The 22,715-nt window shown below is 38.0% G+C and overlaps 1 protein-coding gene across 1 annotated transcript in view; it reads left to right on the top strand.

Annotated features, from left to right (window-relative positions):
* Positions 1-11,839, top strand: part of CD109 (CD109 molecule) — a 72,505-nt gene extending 60,666 nt beyond the window's left edge. The window contains exons 31-33 of the mRNA XM_039730164.1: positions 3,627-3,783; positions 4,198-4,300; positions 6,603-11,839. Of these exons, the coding sequence (XP_039586098.1) occupies positions 3,627-3,783; positions 4,198-4,300; positions 6,603-6,793 (451 nt within the window). The 3' untranslated portion in view covers positions 6,794-11,839. The remainder of the gene's footprint in view (positions 1-3,626; positions 3,784-4,197; positions 4,301-6,602) is intronic.
* The last annotated feature ends 10,876 nt before the right edge of the window (positions 11,840-22,715 follow it).

The following is a 22,715-nucleotide window of genomic DNA, read 5'->3' as shown; positions in this document are numbered from 1 at the left end:
CCTTTACCTTATTGTGCAACTATATTTGTGGTCTTTCATTCACCAGTAGTTAAGAACTTGGTAATAGAATATAATACATTATTCTAGATTTGAAAGAGGTGGAAAGTTTTCCACCCAGGCTAATTCTGTTCTTTTTACTGAATAAGGGGGAGGGCATAGGAGGATATGGGAGAACGCGTGCATCTGGGGTGATGTTTCTTGTTCAGTAATCGGCTGCTAAGAACTGAGCTGAGACTTCTCAAGTTTCATCTCGGGGACCACAGGACAGCCACCAGGTGTTACCTGGATAGAATTTACATTACATTACACATAGGTGACTTTGAACTGCATATTCCTTGGTCAGCCAGTCAATCAAGTTATTTGTCTGGAATTTACATTACATTACACATAGGTGACTTTGAACTGCATATTCCTTGTTTGCCAGTCAATCAAGTTATTTGTCTCCTTTGTGCTTCCATTTTGCTTGCTGTGGAAGTGTTTATACACATATTTAAAATATATATTTGAAGGTGTTTGTTTTCTGGCAGTTTCTTCAGTATGCATTTCCTAGTGTAGTTAAAGACCACTGCATATTCCATATGAAACCCTATAGGACATTTTTATCTTACTATAAATATATATATATGTATTTATGGTTTTTGACTTTTATAATCCACAGTAATGTTGAGATGACTGCATTTGTTGTATTTAAGGATTTAATCTGTTTGTGAATATTTCCTCTAGAAGTACTGTTTTCTTCTTGTGGCATTATACATATTAGATATGTAACATCTTGTTACATTCCTTGTAAATGCAAGATTTGCAAAGTACCACCTGATCCACCATGATTCCTCTTACATGCCTTTCATCCACAACCTTTTTTTGCTATTTATTTAAACTTTGCACACGTATGCCTTGACTATTCTTACGCTCTGCCTTCCACAAGGGAGCTGTGACTGGAGATGAGCCTGTAGGTGACACCATCATACAAATAATCAGCTATAGAGAATATGATTTCAGTAGAGAGCATTGATTTAATTTGGGAAATAGCCAGCAGGCATAAAGCCAGAGCTCTGTTTTTATATGTTTCTAATATCCAGTTCAGTGACACAGATGGTGGGCAGAGACACTAGAATACATGAGAGCTCTTGAAACAGAAGGGGCTTGTTCTCTTTTAAACTCTGCTATGAACTGTCAACAGCATTCTAAAGTCTAGCACAAACTTCTGACATGTAAAGGGTGTACATGATGGGTTTGGGGTAAGTCTGTTTTGGGCAATCTGGCTCTCTAGCTAAGACCTTTTGCTTAAAATACAGAGAAGAGCTCCATCTCTGTGGGCATTCTCTAGGGTGGTGATGCTAAGTGCTCAAAGAATAGAGGGAAACCTAGTGACATTGAAAAGCAGCCTCAAGAGACTACTTGGAGCATTTAGTTAGTTCCAAAATCAGTTCCATCAGCTCTTATTGTGGAAAGGGACTGGTACTTTGAGGAAGTCTGTTTAAATTGCTTAGGCTATGGCTTCATCTCTGATTGCTGAGCTTGGTGGACTAGTAATTTTCCTCTTCTTTTCCCTATAAATTGTATATAATATATGCCATATCTATATTCCTAAATTAGTTTATAGTTGGCCTACTTATGATATTTATAACATGACCTGGCTTTCTAGTAGAGAAACCAATACAAAAAGGCTGTTGAAATCTCACGAGTGGGTATGTGTAGTCTAGCTGTGGGCATGCATCTAGCTGTGGATATACATAGGTACCGAAGGCTTCAACTTCACAATTTTTTTTGTCTTTAATCTGGAGAATATCCACCTTCTCTCAGCCAGCTTGATAGGGGTTGGCTATGGTCTTCTTAACTGGTATTATTTATGACACTAGAGCAGATGATGTCTCATTCAAATTGAAGTGGTTCTTGGTTAGAGGAGCTAACACACTCTCTGGGAGGCAAATACCCAGGATTGCTACCTTTTTCCTAAGTCTTACTGCCTACATACCTTTTCCAGACATGGGAAACTGATCACTGATGGTTCATTTTACTCTCTCATTTCTGCTTTCTCTCTACACTAGCTTGGTTTTGTTTTCTCTTTGCATCATCTTTGAGAGGGTCTCACCCTGATCTCATATTGCTGATGAGCTGAAACATAAAGTTCAACTGAAAATATTATCTGTTTTCCTCAGGTACAAGTTTCAAGTCTGTCTTTCTCTTACTGGTCATTCTTGCATGATGGTTTTGTCCCCTTTTTTAAGAGACCATGGAGTTGAAGTGATGGTACCACAACCCCCCTCCAAGTCTGCCTCTCTTCTGTTTTTGAGAGCCATATCCTCATAAATTCTAGGGATATATCTAATTCACTCCTTGACAGTATCAAGATAGTTTGGTTCCATGTTGGTGTTTTAGTAGCACCCCAGGCTGGCTAGACAGCTATTTTACTCTCCTCTTATTGGTAATTATGCAGAAATAATTGTATCCAGTTCCAATTCAATTATTTGTTTTCAATAGCAGCTACTTTGGCACAGTACATCGTTGAACAGATGGTTTCATTTTTTTCTAATATTGTGAGCCAACTGAAGTCAGCAGTTGTGCTGTATTTCTTTCAAAGTTGTATCTGCCTTGAATCAGCCAGGCTTAACAGCATTGCTTTGAAAGCAACTCTTCTCCTTTATTTTTTTTAACTACTCAGCTCTACAAAGAAAGAGTTTAATTATTTTCAATACTACCAGCCTTTTGAAATGAGGATTGGAGACACTTCTATTTTAGTGGAACAATAATCATTTATCTTCCATGCTAAGGCAGGGGAAACTCTTCTGCTACCTGCTTTATTTAAAGCAGTAGAATCTTTTGCAGGTCATTTAGGTGACACTTGTGGCACAGAGCACCATAAATATAATTTGATACATCTGTTATGCGCCATAGTGTGCAAAGTTTGCTTAATAGAGCAAACTTTTACTCCAGCATCTGGTTTTCACATTGGAAGAAGATATAATAGTAAGCATTATTTAGGAAAAAAGAGGGGACTCGGCTTATTAAATATTCTTCCAAATGTGGATTAATAACATGGCTATGCATTTTAAAACGGAAACTTCGTGAAATAATTTGGTGATGAGTTTGTTAATGGTACCATCAGTCTCTGTGCAGGAAATATGAAAAGATCTGGGAGACTTCTTTGGTGCATACACCTGGATCTTAGCCTCCAAAATGAATGAAAGTAAAACAATGCATTCATGAGAGGAGATACATATATTTCAGTACAAGAATTCCTACAGCAGTTTCTTAATAACTTTTTTTGAAATGTGTTTAATTGCAACAGTTTCTGCATATTTGTAACATAAATCTGTACTAATAGGTGCCGATTGAAAGTTCCTCATGGTGTCAGTGTAGTCTCTCACATGATTTATGTATTGCAGTTTTCTCAGTGCTAAACCAGCTTTTGCATATGTGGCTAAAATTAGCTGGAAAAATAATTGGGAAATTAATTATTAGCTCTTTATCGTTAGACATTTTCTTGTGAGTATTTTGTTCCATTTGTTTCCCAAGTATTAAGCATTATTACTTCATTAGTTGGAACTTAACGATCAAATGTTTTCTTTGGAGAGTGGGCTACTGTATTTCTACTGAAAGTTTCTTTGTCTCTGTGTTTTGAAAAGGTACTTTGGTTCTGGCACGGCTCCCAGGAGTGGTATGGTCCTCATGGAGGTTGGCTTACTCAGTGGTTTCTCTGTGTCACCAGATTTTGTTCCATTAGAAAATACTGTCAAGAAGACGGAAAAAGACAATGGAAAAGTCAACCTATACTTTGACTCTGTAAGTTGGAAATAACAAAGAAATGTGTTTGTGGTGATTTTAATCTTGACTTTGACATTGTTAGGCTTTAATTTGGAAAGACGTTATGACTGTGTTCTTTGGGGAAATCAATATCTGCTATTTACATGGAATTAATAGTTCTATTTTTAGTGAGACTGATTGGATAGGTGCAGCTCAGTTGTATTTGTAAGGGGTTTCTGAATTAGGCCACTTAAAAATCACACATAAGGCGGCAGACATATCATGAACTCTGTAATTTGACCAAAATTACTGCAAAGATGAAATAATCATCTTTATATGCATCCTGACTCTGAAGCCTTTAGTAATGGACTACCACTGAGCTAAAAGTCCTTAGCTCCTCCATGAAGCCACCATCCCCAGGGTTCTCAGGATGTTTCTCTTCTGTTTTTCTAGCTAAATGAAACACAGGTTTGTGTGGATATTCCAGCTGTGAGAGACTTCAAGGTGGCAAATATCCAAGATGCTTCAGTGACTGTACTGGATTACTATGAACCCAGTAAGTGTCAGTCATTTCAAATGGTACTTAATTATTCAGAAGTCTAAAAGAAAGTTTCTTCCTGTAGGAAGAGGAGAAATTCTAGTGAAGAAAAAGCTGCATTGAACTGTAGTCTTTTTTGGACATTTACATGCCCAATTTACTAACAAGTAGTATTTTCACTTATCTGTTGTCCTAATGGGTTGATTCCTCAGCTGTTGCAAATTTTCTGGCCCAGCATGTTCCCAAAACTATCGAAATGAAGCAGGAGCTTTACTGTGATTCACTTACCAAGTTAATAATTACCTCTTGAGTAGCTATGCCATCTGTTTCTTTCTTAAACTAAGAGTCCTTCATGGGAGAAAATGCCAATGTTTTGACTTCTGTTGTTACCTAAAAAAGGTGTACATTGAAAAAGGAGTTTCAAAGGTGTTTTATTTAGCGGGAGGGGGTTTTAGGTTGGTTTGCTTGTGGTTTTTGGGGGCTTTTTGTTTGTTGTTTTTGTGTATGAGTGTATTATATATATTATGTAGTATATGTTGTGTTGAGTGTGTTTTAGAGATGGGCAACAAAGTTCTTTGGTAAAATTAAAAGCAAGAAACAATTACAGGCTGCTGGAGAAGATACTAGGTTTTCATTATATGAACCACTTGGTACATTACTAAGGATTTGGTCTTGGTTTGAGATAAGGAATAAAAAAGTTGTATAGGCAATTTTTCTGTGCTTTTTTTAGCTCAATACAAAAGACAACCTAATATGATGTGTGCTACTTCAGCTAGACAAAGATCACATTTATTCTATGTAGGCTGAAATTATTGTTCATTCATGGAATTTTAAAGTAACATAGGAAATTAACGGTTATAAGTACACTGTCCATTAATTAGAGCTTGTTTAAGGGCTAGAGGCTTAAAAAATTACAGCAAGTTTTTATTTGACAGAAACACATAAGCCTTAGAATATATGGTTGAAATAAATTTCCAGTTCCTGGGAGAAGAGCTCAGGATCTAATCTTTCATAAGAATGCTGTTAGATAGGCTAATAAATACATTTGTTGTAAAGTCACAGGTAAATGCACATATAAATATTTTATTATATTTAAATAAATTTAGTTCATAAATTCTCAGTTAGCAAACTAATATTAAGGACCAAAATTTATATGATGCAATCAGTGCTGTAATTTCTTTAATTTGAAGATAATGGTTTGTGGAAATACTATTTGAAAGGACACCATTCCTATCAATATATAACACAGATATATTATTGATCAACAGATATATAGATATATGTCGTGATTGAGTTCTTCTGGGAGAATTCCTTCCTGTCTAATACAGGAATGTGATTTTATTTTAATTTATTATTTTCCATCACTGTTGTAGTTGGTGACCCAAGCTGCAGGGTTATATTTTATGTGATGATGACAAATTCATGTCAGATTCAGAGCTAGGAAATGCTCTGGCATTTATTGATAAATGTGGTTTTGTTGTGGCAGATAGTACAATTGACATATGTGTAAGAGCTGGCTTGGATGCCAGTAGAGCAGTATTCTCTTACCTGACATTTTATAACTAACTGGATGTCACTGTTTGGTAAACATTTTGGCCTATAAAATTACATTTTTTAAATACCCTGAGGCTTGTAATGAAAATGAAAATAATTTTTGTTAAAAAATGCCACTACTAAAAAAAAGAAGTTACAAGGTCTCTAGTTGGAAGGAAAAAAAAGAGAAAAAACCCTCTATGAGGAAGAAACTTTGCAAAAGCTTGTTCTGTGAGCAATTTCTGTGCATTGATATTTCTGAAATGATTTTTCAGACTTCTAGTCTGGCTCTGTAGCAGCCCTTCAGGGAATGGGAGAGTAAAATACAAGAGCAGGACCTAGGTGAGGTAAGCAGCCCCAGATTTGGGAAGCTGGTGCTTCCATACATGATAGTGAGAGAAAAAGTCAGTCAGGAGAGACCTGACTCTTAAATGTTATAGCCAGCCACTTGCCAGGTAAAGCATTTGAGTTCCTTTGTCATGTAGGTAGGGGCAAAATTCCATTCAAAATGTTTGTACAAGGTTTGTGAACACATTGTGTCTAACAGTTGAGATTGAGTCTATGAAATTGTGCCTTTCACCAGGTGTTGGCCTGAATATTTTGAGATGTTCTGGGTGAAGAAAAATGAGTAATGCCTGGGCTTAAATATCTGGGAAGTGTTCTGCAGTGTATGATGAGCTCTGTGTCAGAGTTTAGTGCATCCTTTAAAAATTATTTCTTTTTGAAGCTGGGTTTTTGGTAATTTTCAGAAGTTTATTAACTGATGTTAACTAACCTTTCTGAACAGGAAGAAGAGCAGTGAGAAGCTATAATTCAGAAGTAATGCAAAGTGTAACCTCTTGTGACTTCTGTGAAAGTGATTGCAACCTTTGCCACCGAGATGGTTCTGCAGCCTTGCTTCAGCACTCTTCATTGGCCTCTTTGTTCTGTGTACTCTTTGTCCTTCATGCAAACTTGCTGTGCAGTTGGGTGCTGTAAAAGGAAACAGATTATGTTTCACATCTAAGGTTTCCATAAATTATCCAAAGAAAATTTTATGTTCAGATACCAGCCCGTCTTTAGTGATTACCATGACCAAACTCCTGCTGTGTTCAGGGAGAACTGGGCTGGCCCATATGGTAAATGTCTGGCTGTGCCAGAAAACTTCTATGAGTGTCTGCTGGAAAAGCTTTCCAAATGTTAGTTTCATACTGAATTTATTTTCTGAAGAAGCACAGAGTTACTGGGAAAGCAGTGTGATAAAAAGTAAGCTTAGCTCCACATTCCCACTTTGTTTTTACCCCAGCTTCCAACTGTGCTTGTTTTTTAGGGATGTTAGTTTACCATGCTTTTCCAAAACACTATCTGCTTCTCCATTAGGGTGTTGATAAGCAATGATAGGAACTTGGTATCAGAGCTCACTTTGTTCTGTTCTGAAGATGTGATGCTCCACATTAATACTGAATTTCTTTGTGTGCTCTCATGGGGAATAATATGAAAAAAAAAGGAGCTGGCTTCAAAGCAGATCCAAGAGCCAAAAAGTACTGCATTTACAAACTGCTGAATGCTCCAGAAAGTTGTCAGTCTTCTTTTTTTTTTTTTTTTTTTTTTGAATCATTACAGAGCAGGTAGGTGGATTTTTTTGGGGTCAATTTATAAGCTAATAATGCTTGAAAATAATGCCTCAGGATGTTCTCATGCATTTTGCTCTGAAAGGCATGTTACTGTAAATGTGTCAAAGATAAAGTCTGTTTATCAGACTTCATTTTTCCAGGGTTATTCAGAAACAAATGCAATTCTCTTTCCATGTGAGAATGCTGGTGTCAGCTGGCATATATTTATGGCCAGATGAAGGAAGTTTGCTTTGAGCCTGTTCTTGTTTTTTTTGATGTCTCCTAGAAATGAGACTGTGGGGCATCATTTGTGTGCTGTGCTTTCAGCATCACTTTGTCAACAGTTCAGGTGGCATACCCTAAACAGTTGTTTACTGCTCTCAGTGCCATGTGAGTTGGTGGCCCTGGATGCCATCTGTACCTCTCTGCTGGTGGTGGGAGAGGCTTTTAGGAGGCATGGGCTGCATATGTACTCAGTCCAGCCAAACAGTTCACACGCTTACTTTACTTTGACCACGTCCATGTATGCTCAAGTGCTCTGCCGAAGTGGAATGGAGGAGAGGGATGGTTAAAAGTAGCAGCCACTTTGACATCCAAATCTGGTCTTTGCACATGGGGAGAATTACAGATCTCTGTGAGTGTGGAAATGTGTGAGCTTGGGAGCTTGCTCCTGAGTGAGTGTATGAATGCATTCTGTGTCTGGCAGCCAATCTGTCCTTGTACACTACCTGTAATATCTAAGGCTTATTTCTTTTTGATAAGACAGCCAAACTGTTACAATCATAGTTACTGAAATGAAGTTAATAGCTGTCATGCTGACTAAGAGGGGTGGAAGTTTTAATTTCTATTGATTCCCTTTCTTTCATACCTTTTTTAGACGGAGTGTATTTTTGTACACATGTAATAATATGGCAGTCACTTTCCTCAAGCAATTTCTAATTTTTATTCCATTTTTTCTACTGCTTAAAATGTATATTTTTGTATTTATGCTGATCTATAATGTTGTTCACAAAGGAAATTTTGCATATTAGCATGGGAAGAGGCCTGAACTTCCTGGACTGGGGGTGCCTTCTATTACCTGTGTATAGGTTTTAACTGCAGAACTAGTTTAGATGAGGTTATTTGTTTTACTTCACCTGTTTTTGGAATTTACAATGTTTTTCACAAATTTGGGGTTCTGTCCTGTTTCTTAGGCAGAGCTTAGTCCTGGTTCTACATGATCATTCATGCTTTTCACTTGTCCTTGGTGTGTTTTTGATTTAGCCTTTTGAGTAGCTAATTAGTGCCTGAGCAGAATGTGCTGCTCTGACCCACATGAAGTAATGTATTTATTGATGCCAAGCACGCTGCTTAGTCAGTTGGATAGATGCAGGATCTCACCCTCTGTAAGTCATTCACCGGGTTACATGGCTCCAAAGCTAAGAGAAATGAAGGTACAGAATTAAACACATCTCTGCATCTCAAATCCCTTATTCATTTATGGGAGCCTAAATCCAAGTGTGCCAAGTGTAAGATCTGGAAAAACTTCTCATCTGAACTGAGATGTGTTTTGTTGTGTGTTTGATTTTCTTGTGACCTATGAAAGTTGGTCTTCTCTTGTCCTTGAGAACAGCAGACTTGACAAGTCATTTATCTCCCTTTAATATAATTTCAAAACCCCAAAGCTCTCATACTTCCAGGTTTTACTATATGCAGGGCTTCTGATAGGGACATTGGTACCTGATTAATGATAGGATAAAGGGGCTTATTTTCTAGACAAGATGTGCTGGAGATAAATTGCTCTTTTGCAGTAGATAGTAGGAATAAATTAGTTCTGTTTTGCATGCAGTCCAAACTTCCTGAAAATCCTCCAAGAAAAACAGATTTAAACTGCTTAGTTGAGTTTTGGACAGTGCAGCTTTTACTAGTATTCCCTTACATTTGTTTTTGAGACAAACAACACATGTTTTTAAATGACTTTTGGCTGCCTTGCACACTATATTAAGAATCATCAGTTATAATGTACCATGTCAGGGAAATTGTTGGAGTCAGTCCTCTTTTATTCTACTTTATTCTATACAGAAGGCATTTTATTGCAGGCATCCAAATCTGCATCTGTCTCAAGCTATTTTAAAGAAACCATGTACACTGTATGACTTTAAACAAATGTTTATACTAGGTGGCTTTAGCATTCCTGCCTCAGTGCCTTCAGTCACTTTGCAGTAGTGGCTGGTGCTTTGAATGAGTTGCAGAGGATAAAATTTGTACTGTGGTGGCAGTGAATGGAATATTATTTGGCATAGTGACTTTTTTTTTTGTTTTCCTCATCGTTGTGTGGGAACCTTTACACAAATGCTCAGCATATATATTATCCCCATTGCTCTATAACACCCATTTTGGATGTTAGTGGGGTCCATACTCCCACTGAGGTTAATAGGAAATCTTGTAGCAGAAAATCTTTTGGAACTCTTTAGCAATAAGTTCTACAAGGAGTTTTAAGGAGTGATGCTAAAAACAGTAATGAAAATGTATTTTGGAGGGAGTCTTCATATATTGTCTCAACTTTTCTGCTGTTCATTGAAATCTGAGTGTACGCTGGTATTTCCCATGCCCTTTTCAGCTACAGGGTGTCAATGGACATGGTTTGTCTAGGGCCCTTAATATGCTATTGAATCAGTAAGAGCCATTTATTTAGGATTGAGTGAAACAAAACTATAATGTATTTTAAAGGTGTTTCCCCCAAATTCTGCCTCTGCTGTCATCCATGATCTTAGCTGAGGGTTTCTCTACAGGATTCAATGTGGGTGTCATTTAGAGATCTTCTATACTAAATGCTGTAGTACAGAATGGGGAATGATTGCTGCTTAACAGGTTTAGAGCACCTCAGAATCTGCAGGCTGGCCGGTTTGGTTCCCAGCATGGCACCACCATAGAATGGTTTATGTTGGAAAATACATTGGAAAATCATTGGGTCCAACCATTAAGTCAGCTTTGCCAAGTCCACCACTAGATCGTGTCTCCTAGTGCTACATCTATACTCTTTCTAAATACCCCCAGGGATGGTGACACCACTTCTTCCACTGGCAGCCTGCTCTGATGCTTAACAGTGAAGAAATTTTTCCTAATATCCAATCTAGACCTCCCCTGGCACAACTTGTATCAAACAGAAGCAGTGCAGGTATTCCCAGTTAGCTTCCATGCCACATGCGCCTGTTCACTTCACAAGCAGGAGTTTGTGGCTTGTGCACATCAGTGGCACAGGATAAAAGGAGGAGGTGGCCAGATGGGTGCAGGAGAAACACGAGAAGCGGATCCAGTGTTCATAGAATTGTAGAATGTGAAGCAGTTGGAGTGGACTGTAAGATTATCTTGTTCCAACTCCTCTGCTGTGGGTAGGGACACCTCACACTAGACCAGGTTTCTCAAGGCCTTACCCAGCCTGGCTTTGAACACTGCCAAGGTTAGGGCATCCACACCCCACCCTGGGCAACTTGTTCCGGTGTATCACTACCCTCACAGTAAAAAAACACCCTAATATCTAACCAAAGTTTCCCTTCTTTCAGTTGGAGCTCATTACTCATTGTCCTGTTACTACAGCTCCTCAGAGTCCCTCTCTGGCTTCCCTGCAGGCCCCCTCCAGACACTAGAAGGTGTCTGTGAGATCTCCACACAATCTTCTCTTCTCCAGGTGAACAGTCCCACCTTTCCCAGCCTGTGTTCACAGGGGAATCTACCCTGGTGAAGTGCTCCAGTTCTCTTATCAGCTTCATGGCCTTCCTCTGGACTTGCTCCAACACTTCCATGTCTTTATATTACAGGCCTCTCTTTTGCCTTGAAAGTCACTGTTGGCAGTCAAACCTAAAATACAAAAATTGTTTTTATTCAGTTATCAAAATATTATCCTAGTAATTTTTCTCTGAATGTGTTGTTCAAGTTGGTATGAATATTGACAAGATTTGATTTTAGCTGAATCCTGCAGAAAGCACATGCGTATACGTAGCTGTTCTAGGCTGCAGTGTTCTGCAGTGTGCAATGTATGTGCATAAACGCAAGATCTTCACAGTGCCCAAACCAACAACACTGTGTTCTGTTTTTAGGAAAGAATATATTAGAAAGCAACTAGTGCCTACTGGCATAATTTTTTCTGTCTAAAACTCTAAGAAAGAGGATTCAATTTTAATACTAATGACTAATATTATTTTTGTTATAATGTTTCTTCTTATACCATAAGTTCTTATGCAGTGAACCATGTCTATATGATCTGAAGATTTTGAAATTACATGCTTAATTTATCTATAAAATATAGCAGCAGTTGTTTTCTTTTTCCTACATAAAAATATTTCACTTCCATACTGTTTCTTATTAATTTTAATGTATTTCTGTGTGCCAAATGGAAATGCCATTGCTCTATTGCTATTCTATGCAATGCAATAAAGGCTGATAGCATGCTGTATTAGATTAGTCTAATTTTTCCTATAGATAGATTGTTTTCAGATAGGTATGAGCATTAATGCCTTATATACTGCATTTGACTCACCAGTACTCTAATTTAAGGTTATCTTTAAATTCAAACAATTTGTTGTATTTCTTAGTAGCTACCCAAAAACTTCATCAGCATTGCTTATATCTTAAAATGTTATAATATGAACTGGGTTTTTTTTGATGTGATTTTTAGTTTTGTTAGGTGAATAGGATACTAAATACAAAGAGAAAATAATAATATGCTGGATCAGCAGAAGTATATAAACAGGTATAATGTCCTACTGATTGGCACATCTCTTCTTTTTCCATATCAGACCTTAAACAATTTGAACTAGAATTCTTGACTTCCTTGAGACATAGTCAGATACCCAATTTGATCTAAGTTAATATAATCATTCACATTTCCACTTTTGATCAAATCAGAAATCATAGGAAAAGAATGCTTTTATGAGCTGTTTTGAGCAGAGGTGAACTAACATGCCAACTTTGCAAATAGCTTCTCTCTTTTCAAGTAATAAAGCAAATGTTAAGGAACTAGACTGTTTCAAAGGACTTTGGAAGATTGTAATACTTTTATTTTTCTTCAAATAAAGTTTGCAATAGCTATTTTTAAATGCTATTAAAGATGACTTTTAATAATATCTGTGTAATGTTTGCTTGTTTAACAATACAGCTACTTGTAGTAAATCACAGTTCCTGTACACTGCTGACCACTACCCATCCTCAGCACTTTTTAGAGGTTTCCTCATCTGTGTTTTAAAGCTCAGAATTTAATAATATAAATAAAATTTTCAAAAAGTATTACAACAGTGGCTTCCCTGGTTAGGCTGTAAACAGTCACCTCAATTTAAAAGTCTACTATTTTGTTTAACATGAAGTTATTGTAAAGTTTGCTGGTATCTGTAAAAGAGGTAGCATAAATAGTCTCGTGTGATGAGATCAGGTAGGCCCCACCCGTTGTGGTCATGGAGAACATGAGGAACTGTACTTTTGTTGAAAAGGAGAAAATCATCCAGATACAGAGCTAATTGCTGAAGTGAAAGTAAAAGAGCACCAAGAAATTTTTATTTTTTATTTTATGTCAAAATATTTTATGCAAATATAATTGAATTGATGTGCAGAATTTTTTTTTGGGTGACCTGCTATTTTAAGTGCCATTTTTCATGGTTTAGAAGTTTGGTCTCCCTGACACTGTCTTTTCCTAATTTTCTTCATAATTCTCTTGCTGTTCCTTCTGCCTGAAAGCTTCCTGGCCCATTTCAGCTCTGAGGTCAGGATCTGCTCAGCCTGACTTACCTCTACTGCCCTGACCACCTCTCCTATAAGTTCAGTGGCCATTTTTGTGCTCATGTGTCACAGATACTTCCGAGCCTTTATGACCTGTCAAGACTAAAATCTTCTCTGTTCTCATGGAGAAATAGCTATCAGCTCAAATCCAGAATGAGTGAAAAACACTTGGAATTTGTCAGCACAGATTTATGAAGCTGAAATAATCTGTAACCAACCTAATAGCTTTCTGTGGTAAGAGAATTGGCTTTATTAATTTAATATTTATTAATTATGGCTTTATTAATATTAATAAGTGCTTTCTCTCATATTTTTTTTCTGTTTCAATATTGATAATAGTCCTAAACAAAGCAAATTTGGAACATGAGATATTCTGATGATAGATCAGTCTCTAGAAAAGTGGCTTTGGAGCAAGCTAAATGTAGAATGGTAAAATGTAGAAGCAACCAGAGCTTAAGTATAAATTTGTTCAGACATACATACCATCCCTTTTCCTACACAAGAAGTGTCGGGCAGATGAGTGTGTAAATAGTGCATGAGTGGTGATTCATCTTTCTTCAGCCCCGTGGGCACTTTAAAAGAGCTGTGAGCCCACGCTGAGGATGTGCTCGTTGGTGGTGCTCACGCTCAGGCCACAGTACCCTGTTCCTTATGCTGTGCCAGCACAGCACATGCCTGCCCAGCCCTAGCTGGGTGTGCATGTCTGAAAACCAGCCACGATCCTAGGCATGGCTACTTAGGTAAGTGAGGATTTTAATAAGTCTGAAGCAAAGAATGAGAAATCATATCCCTAATAAAGAGGAATAAAATGACATAAGAAAGAGCCTCTTGATCTGATTCTCAACAGCTGCCTACCAGGGAGACTGTATGGATTTTCCTGGGGAGTCTTCTGGCTCACACTCATGGAAAGGGAGGACTGAGCTGATGGATACTTTAGGTAAGTGGATAGACTTTTGTTTTATTTTTTTTTTTTAGACAGGAATGATCACTTAAAATGCTGGATCAAGTGACAAAGATAGCAATATAAGCACATATGGAAATAATGTACTAAGAAAGCTCTGTGGTTTCATATGCAGAAAAAAGATAGAAGCCAACTCTAGCTCAGTGGGCAGCTAATTAAGCCAGAGGTCTCTCTGTACATTGTATTCTAAGTTCAGTACAAGAGCATGTATCAGCAAGATGCCGTGTGATTTTTCCCTTATAGTTCACACTTTGATTTCAGGAAAACTATGCATCATCCCCATAGTGATTATTTAAAGATGGGGTGGCTGGATGTTAGATGAGTGTCAGTATGATAAATGTGTCTCGTTTGTGTGTATGATCATTGTCCTTGATCAGTTTAGGTCTGTCATTTTTCTGTTCCTGATTTTAATTGAATCTTATAATAAAAACATAAATGCTTTTACTGTTCAACAACATGAAGTTTTATTGAGACAGTTGTAAGGAGTGATTTTGCCATATTCTGCTTGCTCCACTTAAAATTGAATGCTACAGCTTTCATGGCTCCTTTCTCAACTCCATCCACCATTTTTCTAATACCCAGAGACCAACCACAGTTTAAAAGAATTTTATTACAGGATACAGGAGAAGCAAAAAAAAGGTGTGAATTCTTTGTGAGGAAGCACAGCGTGTGGTCTCAAAGTGGTACCTCTCACCAAAGGAATACGAAACTTCACATTTTACAGAAAACAAAGCCTGGTGTGATCAACAAGGCTCTGCCTCAGCTGCTTCTCTGGTTTCATTCTTTTTCCATTCATTCATAACGACTTTACTTCTTGCAAAAGAAGAAATAGAGCTGGGATAATGCTGCACAAGGTCATACACAGGAACACTCTCTAACACAATTCTAAACTTCAAGTCCCTCTAGATTAGCACATTTCACCTGGCAACCAGTGGGGCACATCTGGCTTGCAGGAGGTTTGAACACAGCCATTTTCCTTGGAGGTGATTGAAAACAAGTTATGTGAACTGCAAGCAGAGCTGGGCAGCGGCAGGCAGGAGGTGACAAGGAGAGGAGCAGAACAAAGGCGGCTGCCTGGAGCAGGAACTGCCTGGCAGAGAGCACTTGTTTGCACAGTCTCACCCCAATGCCCAGGCACGAGAGCGGCTGTCTCCCACCTGGGGAGGCAGCTAGCCTGGTCTCTGGCCAAAACATACCTTTGGCAATGGGATGTGAGTCTATCTGAGACATGAAAAAGCTGGCTGTGTGGAAGAAGGAACACAAGAGTGGGAGAAGGTGCAGAACTTTATTGCAGTAAGTGTTGGACTGTTACTGCTAAATCAACATATAGATCAGTATTCTGTGCTAGGGCAGCAAAACTGACTCTGCAAGCTGACATGTTTCACAGGTCACAAAACATTCCTATGTGTATTCAAGGTGCATTTTCTTGGCCTGAACACAGACCTCTTTCTCCATGTCCCATGCAGTGTGGATGGCTCTGTGAGGGATGTTCAGGAACAGAACACACTGCTGTAAACAACCAGTGAGAGTCAACAATGACAGGTTGAGGTACAAAAAAGCAAACAACAGAGTGTGATGTGTAAACAAGAATGCATTTAGGAGACATATGGTGCCTTTCTAAGCTACTGGCCATGCTTTGTTGAAGTCTGTGACAGGAAACCAGTGTTCTGACTGTGGGGCTCCTGGGGGCAGAGATCAAGAAGTGTCTAGGAAGATCAGCCACCACGGGAAGATTGAATGAATTAGAGTCCCTTGAAGCTCTGGGAGGTAGGGGTGTGGTTAAGATATTTCTCTCTCAGCTATGTCTAGCTATTTCAAAAACCCTTGAACACTCAGGAGAGTAATTATTACACTGTGGCCATAAGAGGTAAAATTAGAACCAGGTGAATAAATTGCAGAGAGAAAGTTTTAGTTTGAACAGCAGGGAGAACCTTTTTAACAGGAAAAACAAACTGTTGGCCAGGCTGCTGTGGGAGACCGCCCCCTTCTTTCTTCAGAAAGAAGAGCAAGTTAGCAAAACACCTTCTAATGATGACCCAGGTCTGTGTGAGACTGTCTAGGTGGTGGAGATGGAATAAGTAATCTCTTATGTCCTTCCCAGAGCTGTTTTCTTATGAGCTGGTGTCTGAAAGCTCTGCTGCCATCACACAAAATTGGACAGTTTTTACAGGAGACCTACTGAAATGCATAAAGTGTGACTTTCTGCTGATGCTAAGGAAAGTGCTGAAAAACTGCTTTGAATTTACTGGAGTTACATGGTGATTATGAAAACCTAGGCCATAATTCCCTCCAAAAGTCATTGCTAATTCTTAAGAGCAAGGTAGGACTGCCTGGACATTTAATTTATAATAGCGTTCACAGTATGTGCAGAATGAAAGTCATTCTTGAAGAGGCTTCAGAAAGTAGAAGATCAAGTGTCTTATAAGAAGAGTTATCAGATACAGTGGTCTGAATTTTTGAGCTTTTCAGGGGTTGTCTAGAAACAAGTAATTGTAAGCCTGCAACCCAACTACAGATTGGAGCCTGCAACAACAGAGCAGCTGTTCTCTCAGGCTGTTCCTAAGGTCAGGCCAAATCATATCTTAGGTTTTGGAGGTTTCAATGCCCAGCTCCTCATCATTATAAAGAGATTTAAATGTTGTGTTTGTGACTGTGGTGGTTACGCCTGTGATGTTAGATTACAGCTTGCAGATTCAATGTACAGACTAAACAAACTACCTGGGAGTATTTTCATTAGTGGCTAGGATTTTGTGCCAAGAGTTGTCCTCCATATCATATTTCTGCTGAAATTTCTTACTTCACCATTTTCTTTCCCAAAGATAAAATTAAAATGCCAGAGGCAACAAAACTGGAAAAATTCTGCCAGATTCAGCGTGTGCTGAAGGCAGGCTGGTTAGACAGGTCCACACCTAGTGCCTTTGAAATACATCTATAGATGAGGCTGGCATGGTCCCTGTCCTTCCTATTATTATATTCTTGTTGTACTTAGAGTTTTTCTGCATTTTAAGTGCAGTGACTGTCTGTGCAAGGGCCTTGGGTGTCCAGCACCATAGAAGACCCTGAGTCAGGGCTCTTCAGGGTATCTCAGCCTTAGGAGTCCTCATGAATTTTCTTAGTGATTATCTCTGCTCTTGCTATTCCCTGGCACCAAGGTGCTGTGGAAAAAAGAAATCTTATTTAAGCAACCAAATATCCTATATATATAGACATATCTCCTGTATATATGTTGCTATATAATATATAGCAACCAAATATCATTCACTGGTGTGCTGGGAAGTGCAGTTGAATGGGTGGTTGCTCTGTGTTGACCACCAAACTGCTGTTCCAGCAAAGACTGTGTTGGGGATTGAACCTTGAAGGGGTCAACCATGTAACAGGCTGCTGTAGGTTTTGGATGCTGGATGTGGCTGTTGGCAATGACAACTGTCAACTTGATAAACCTGATGATTCAAAGCAGAAACAACCTTGGAAGGCAATGCAGAGGGTGATGTTATAGGTTATAAAACAATAAGGAATTTCTTTCTCCCTGGTGAGAATTCTCACTATTCCATAAGGGCAGCTTGGGAAGAGAACAAGCAAGGACAGAGATGTCCTGACATCATTAAAATTCTATGCTCTTGAAAAAGTTATTGAGAACTACTCTGTGTCTTTTCAAATATGCCATTCATGCTTACAGAGGGAAGTCTGTCCTGGTAGTTCAACAACAGTGCTTGCTAGAGCTGCTAGTGCCCATTCAAGGGACTCAGAGAATTACAGAATGTAGCCAGTAGAACACATTTATCAATGAGAAATCAACCAAACTCAACCTCCAGGATTATGTGGAGGCAGCTATAAGTATAGGGAGAGATTTTTCACCTCTGCAACTTACAAATTTTACATATCCACATATGAATAGAGGCACAGAATTTTGTTATCTTCTGTTCTACAGCTGGCAGCTGCATATATAAACAGCTTACATTTGAAATTCTCCCAAAGATGTGAAATGCTCAGTGGTGTAGGTCTGATATCCTGGCAGTTCAACTCAACATCTCCAAATGAGTGTTGATGATGTATGCACACTCATTTGATACTTTCTGTGTTCCTGTTCTGGGGTGCTGATCCTATGAAAGATGCCATGATGCTGGATCACAGCAAATACCAGAATTGCTGCCCTTGAGAAACTTTAGCTTTACAGTCTGGGAAAACTTTAAAATTGATGGCATCAATTTTAAAAGTCAGCCACTGTGTTATTAATTTTTAAAAAAATTATTAGTTCTTGGTGAAGCAGTAATCATTAGCACAAATGGGTGCATGCCCTGCAGCACGTAGAGCACAGAGTCAGGCATGGAATTTTCTTTGGAGGCCACCAAGGAGTCCCAGCTGAGGCACCTTTTCAAAGTCCTGATGTAATGCTCATCTGCCAGCTGTACATATTTTGATTTTTTAGGCTGCCTTCAAGTACTTATGTTGAATATTTCAGAATCAGAAATACAGATGACTTTCAGTTCTTGGTTTCTGAAAATCCCTGAGTCCCAGGGAACTGTAAGTGATCTGCTCCTTTGAAAATGAGCTCACTGCTCTTCACTGACCTAACTATGATTATTAGAGCTTACTGGTAAGTTAAGATTGGAAAAAAAATTGCCAAAGGGCAAAAAATGAAAAAAAAATTGCACACACAGTATTTACATAACTTGTGTAATGCCTAGTGGGTGAGCCTTGCAGGGTCTGAAAACCAGGTGACAAAAGATATTTCTAATCCTTTTTCTCCTGATGCCAATAAAGAGCTCGGTGTAATTCTAGTTGCTGTCCTCAGTGCTTAGCATGCTGTATTAGATTTTATCGGGTTTTATTAGAGTAGTCCGTTTTTGTGCAAGTCTTTCCATACATGAGTTAAGCAGAGAAAATAAAGGAGGTCGAAATATTAAATGACTACACTGTTAGAGTATTTTTTCTTTTATTTACAGTGGAGCAAACAAAGCTTATGTAACACCATCTTTTATGAAGGAGGTTGATTCTCAGGCAGAAGAGGTTTACATTTAATTTGTGATTTAAAATCCCATTTTTTTAGCTTTGGAGAATGCCAGAAGTTTGGAGAAAGTACACTGTCTGTTTCCACTGGATCCTATGCCTAACCCATCCTATTACAAGGTTCCAAAGCCACAGGAACTTACCAAGTTTCCTTTCAATCTTCCAGATGATCTGCAAGTATTTCAGTGAGTCTTGTGTAGAATCCTAATACTAAATTATGTCCCTTAATTAAATAAAGAACATACAGTTCAGTACCTAAAGTTTTTTAAACAGGTTTTTCTTATAAATTTAATTATAGTTAGAATGTATAGCTGGTTTTATGAAAATATATCAGACATATTAATAAAAAATTTTGCAAACGAAGAGAATATCTTTAAAAGCATCAGTCTCTGATGCCATGAAGAACAAACTCCCCTTTTGAAAAACGTGTTTGTGATAGTAACTGAAGTACTAATTTTCTAAACAGATTTTCTGAAAACAGATTCTACTTCAGATCAACCTTAAGGAGAGCCTTTCAGGTGCTAAACTAATGTGAAACTTCAGGCATGCACACAAAATATGCAATTTCAAACGGTGTGGTAGAGGAGCAATTGTCACTTTAGGATGCTCAGATAGGTCAGGACCTGGTGCACGTGCAGTTGCCACTGACTGCGTTGTGAGTGGTAGCTGGGACACCTGAGAAGTCCTGCTCAGTGGCCCTGCCCCACCTGTGCCAGGTGTCATTCAAGCTGTGCATCATTCACCTGTTCCAGGTATCGTTCAACCATGGGGCAAACACACGGTCCCTACTGCAGACAACTCCCTGTCAACACATGGAACAGGGAGGACACAGAAGGATATGGACAGATGAAGGGATATGAGGAAATAGTGAGACAACTATGAAGCAGCAGATAGATCATTCTTGATTCTTAGTATGTGTTTGGTAGACCCTGGTGAAGGCAAAATTCTGAACCAAAACCTTGCATCTTCTCTTTGAATCTTATTAAAACTACAAAGCATCCACAACTAGGAACTAACTTTTACTCTGTCATTAATTAGGGCTTATTCTGCTTTGCATGGCAGGTACTTTGAAGGTATGTAAAGACCCTTAGGACTACTTTGATTGGGACCTGTAGTGGTGTCATGATGGATTTTAAGGGTCAGTGGAAGGACTGTGATAGGATTTGAATTCAGCTATAAAATTTTGAAGTAAATGCAAGCTTGAGGATAAGAGATTGCCTCCTTGTTTCAATGTTTTTAAAAAGCTTTTCTTTGTTTTTATTTCTACCCTATGTAACTAAACAGTTATTCTGGAAATATCATTAAAATGGATTAAAAAAATATTATTCATAAAAGAAGTTTCATCATTACATTCTATTTTCTCCATGGAAAATACTAGGGTTTTGATGTAGTTGAATGTCAAAGCCCTGCAGATGTAATTGTTGTGTTTTTGAAAGGAAAACATTAATTAAATGAATGTGTCACTCCATGATAGTTGCTGTTCCATCTCTTTTGTGCAGAACCTGAGAGTGAAAAAGTCACACAATAAACCTGAGAAGTGAAAAAAATCAAAAGCACCTAAAATTGCTGGCTCTATCTCCTCTTCAACTAATACTGTCTTCATAAATAGAAAGGATGACCACAGTATTCTGGAACTGCCTTGCCATGCAGAAGGTGATTCAGAAATGGAGGAGGTCCAGAAGAATTATGAGAGTAGTAACGAGACAGCAACAATTCCAAATTTAATGACATTGGAAAATTTGAATCAAACCTAAACTTCATTAAAGTTACCAAGCTTTTTTTTCCTGAAATTTGGAAATATCAGAACAGTGCAATTTCTCCAGTGGTTTAGTATTTCACTTTTTGGAGCTTGAGGAAGCAACTCAATTGGGAGTTAGCTCCAGAGCGCTCCTGCACCTTAGCCGTGTATGTTGCTGAACACTGGAATAAAGCCAACAGTTTTATGCCTCCATGAGAGACTGACCTCCTTGCAAGGCCTGAGGAAGCAAAGTATTTTAGGACTGGAAAATCTTTATCATCCAACTATCCTGGAAATATTTGGGTCTGAGTTAAGAGTTACATACAATGTTGTGCATCTAAAAAATATAGATGCTTATCTGCTGTACTTCAGAATGCTTTATGCAGTATGTGGTTTATGAACCTTTGGAATTAGCAGATAGTATTTTTGATAGTTCATGCTTTGAAAATTTTGTACTTTGTCACTTGTTTAATAGAGCTGGGAGCTCTATTAAAAAGTCTTGCAAAAGCTGATCATTTGTTTGAAAGGGTTGAATTTTGAAACATAAAAAAGGAAAATAAGGAAGAAGTGAATGTAGATTAGAAGGGACATTTTACCTGCCAAGCTAAGCCACCAGCACAAGCTTCCAGTTTTGAGAATTCAAAGGTGGCTCAGACAGCTGTTTGGGGTGAGATTTATCATCATCAGTGCATTGGGGGAAAAGAGGGAACATTGATCATGATATTATAGGAGATTGCTGCAGAAATTTCTCAGAATTTCTTGGTTTTGTCTTTCACTTCCTTTCAGTTTTGATGCTGAATGTGAATCTTCAAACCAAGATATTCTTGAGAGATTTCTATTTTGAGAGCGTTTTATGATGAGTGCATTACATATCTTTGCAATGTGATAATTCAACATTTTATGGCAATGATTTCACTCTGTAAAAGTTGTAATTCAAAAAAAGTAGGGAAAAGACCATAAAACTTTGGAGGAATTGTAGAAAAATTGCAAAGTCTAACTCACCTAGCAGAAGCCTAGAAATTTCAATCCCAAAACCTCAGTGAGCTGAGTTTCAGATTTGATTCAAATATTCCAGATTCACTGAGTTGTGATGGTTTTCCTTAAATGATCTTCCTGATCTCATTTAATAAAAGAATTTTAAGAAAAATAAAACTCAAGACTGATTTAGTCTTTGATATTTCAGAATTTTTTTCAGAAGGGCAGAGGTGTGGGAGTGGTGTGTATGGGGTATGTGTGTGTGTATTTGCACTTCCTTGAACCCTTTTGATGATATTGATAAAGATGATATTTTTCTCAAAATATCACCTCAAAGAGTCCAGTTATGGTAGTGCATATTTCTCTCATTATGAATTAGAAAAATATCTGGTTGCCTGGAGACCTAAACACACCTATTAGGTAAAAGACTGAGTGTTAAGTCCTACATCATATGAAATCTTAATCTCCCAATAAATACTTAAATATGCAGCTGTTGTTATCCTCTTACAGACTGATTTTCTATGGAACAGAAGTATGAACTGAGGATTAAAGACACGTTTTACCAAAAATGTTTTTTAAATTTCTGAACTCTAGGTAAAGAAACTATGTAGTCAGAAGTCATATCTTATGGTAAAACAAAATTTTTCTTGGTGCTAAAAAACCTAAAATAGATCAAGATTTGCACCGAAGTCATAAAAGATTGTAAGAAGTGGCATTCAAACAAAAACCAAGGTTTGGATTCTGGTGAGAGTAAATATTGAGTTAGTTGCTTCAGAAGAAAGAGCTACTGAAAACCAAAACCTTAAGCCCAAAACCTCCCAAGGAGAAACAGCTGGTTTTGGCTTAGTATGTGTTTATCAGTCCTTAAAATTCCAGTTT

Source organism: Passer montanus, unplaced genomic scaffold (genome assembly GCF_014805655.1).
Source record: "Passer montanus isolate IOZ18808 unplaced genomic scaffold, ASM1480565v1 scaffold11, whole genome shotgun sequence".
In the NCBI taxonomy this organism is placed as follows: Eukaryota; Metazoa; Chordata; class Aves; order Passeriformes; family Passeridae; genus Passer; species Passer montanus.
Note: the sequence above shows the minus strand (reverse complement) of the source record. Positions and strands in the feature narration are given on the sequence as shown.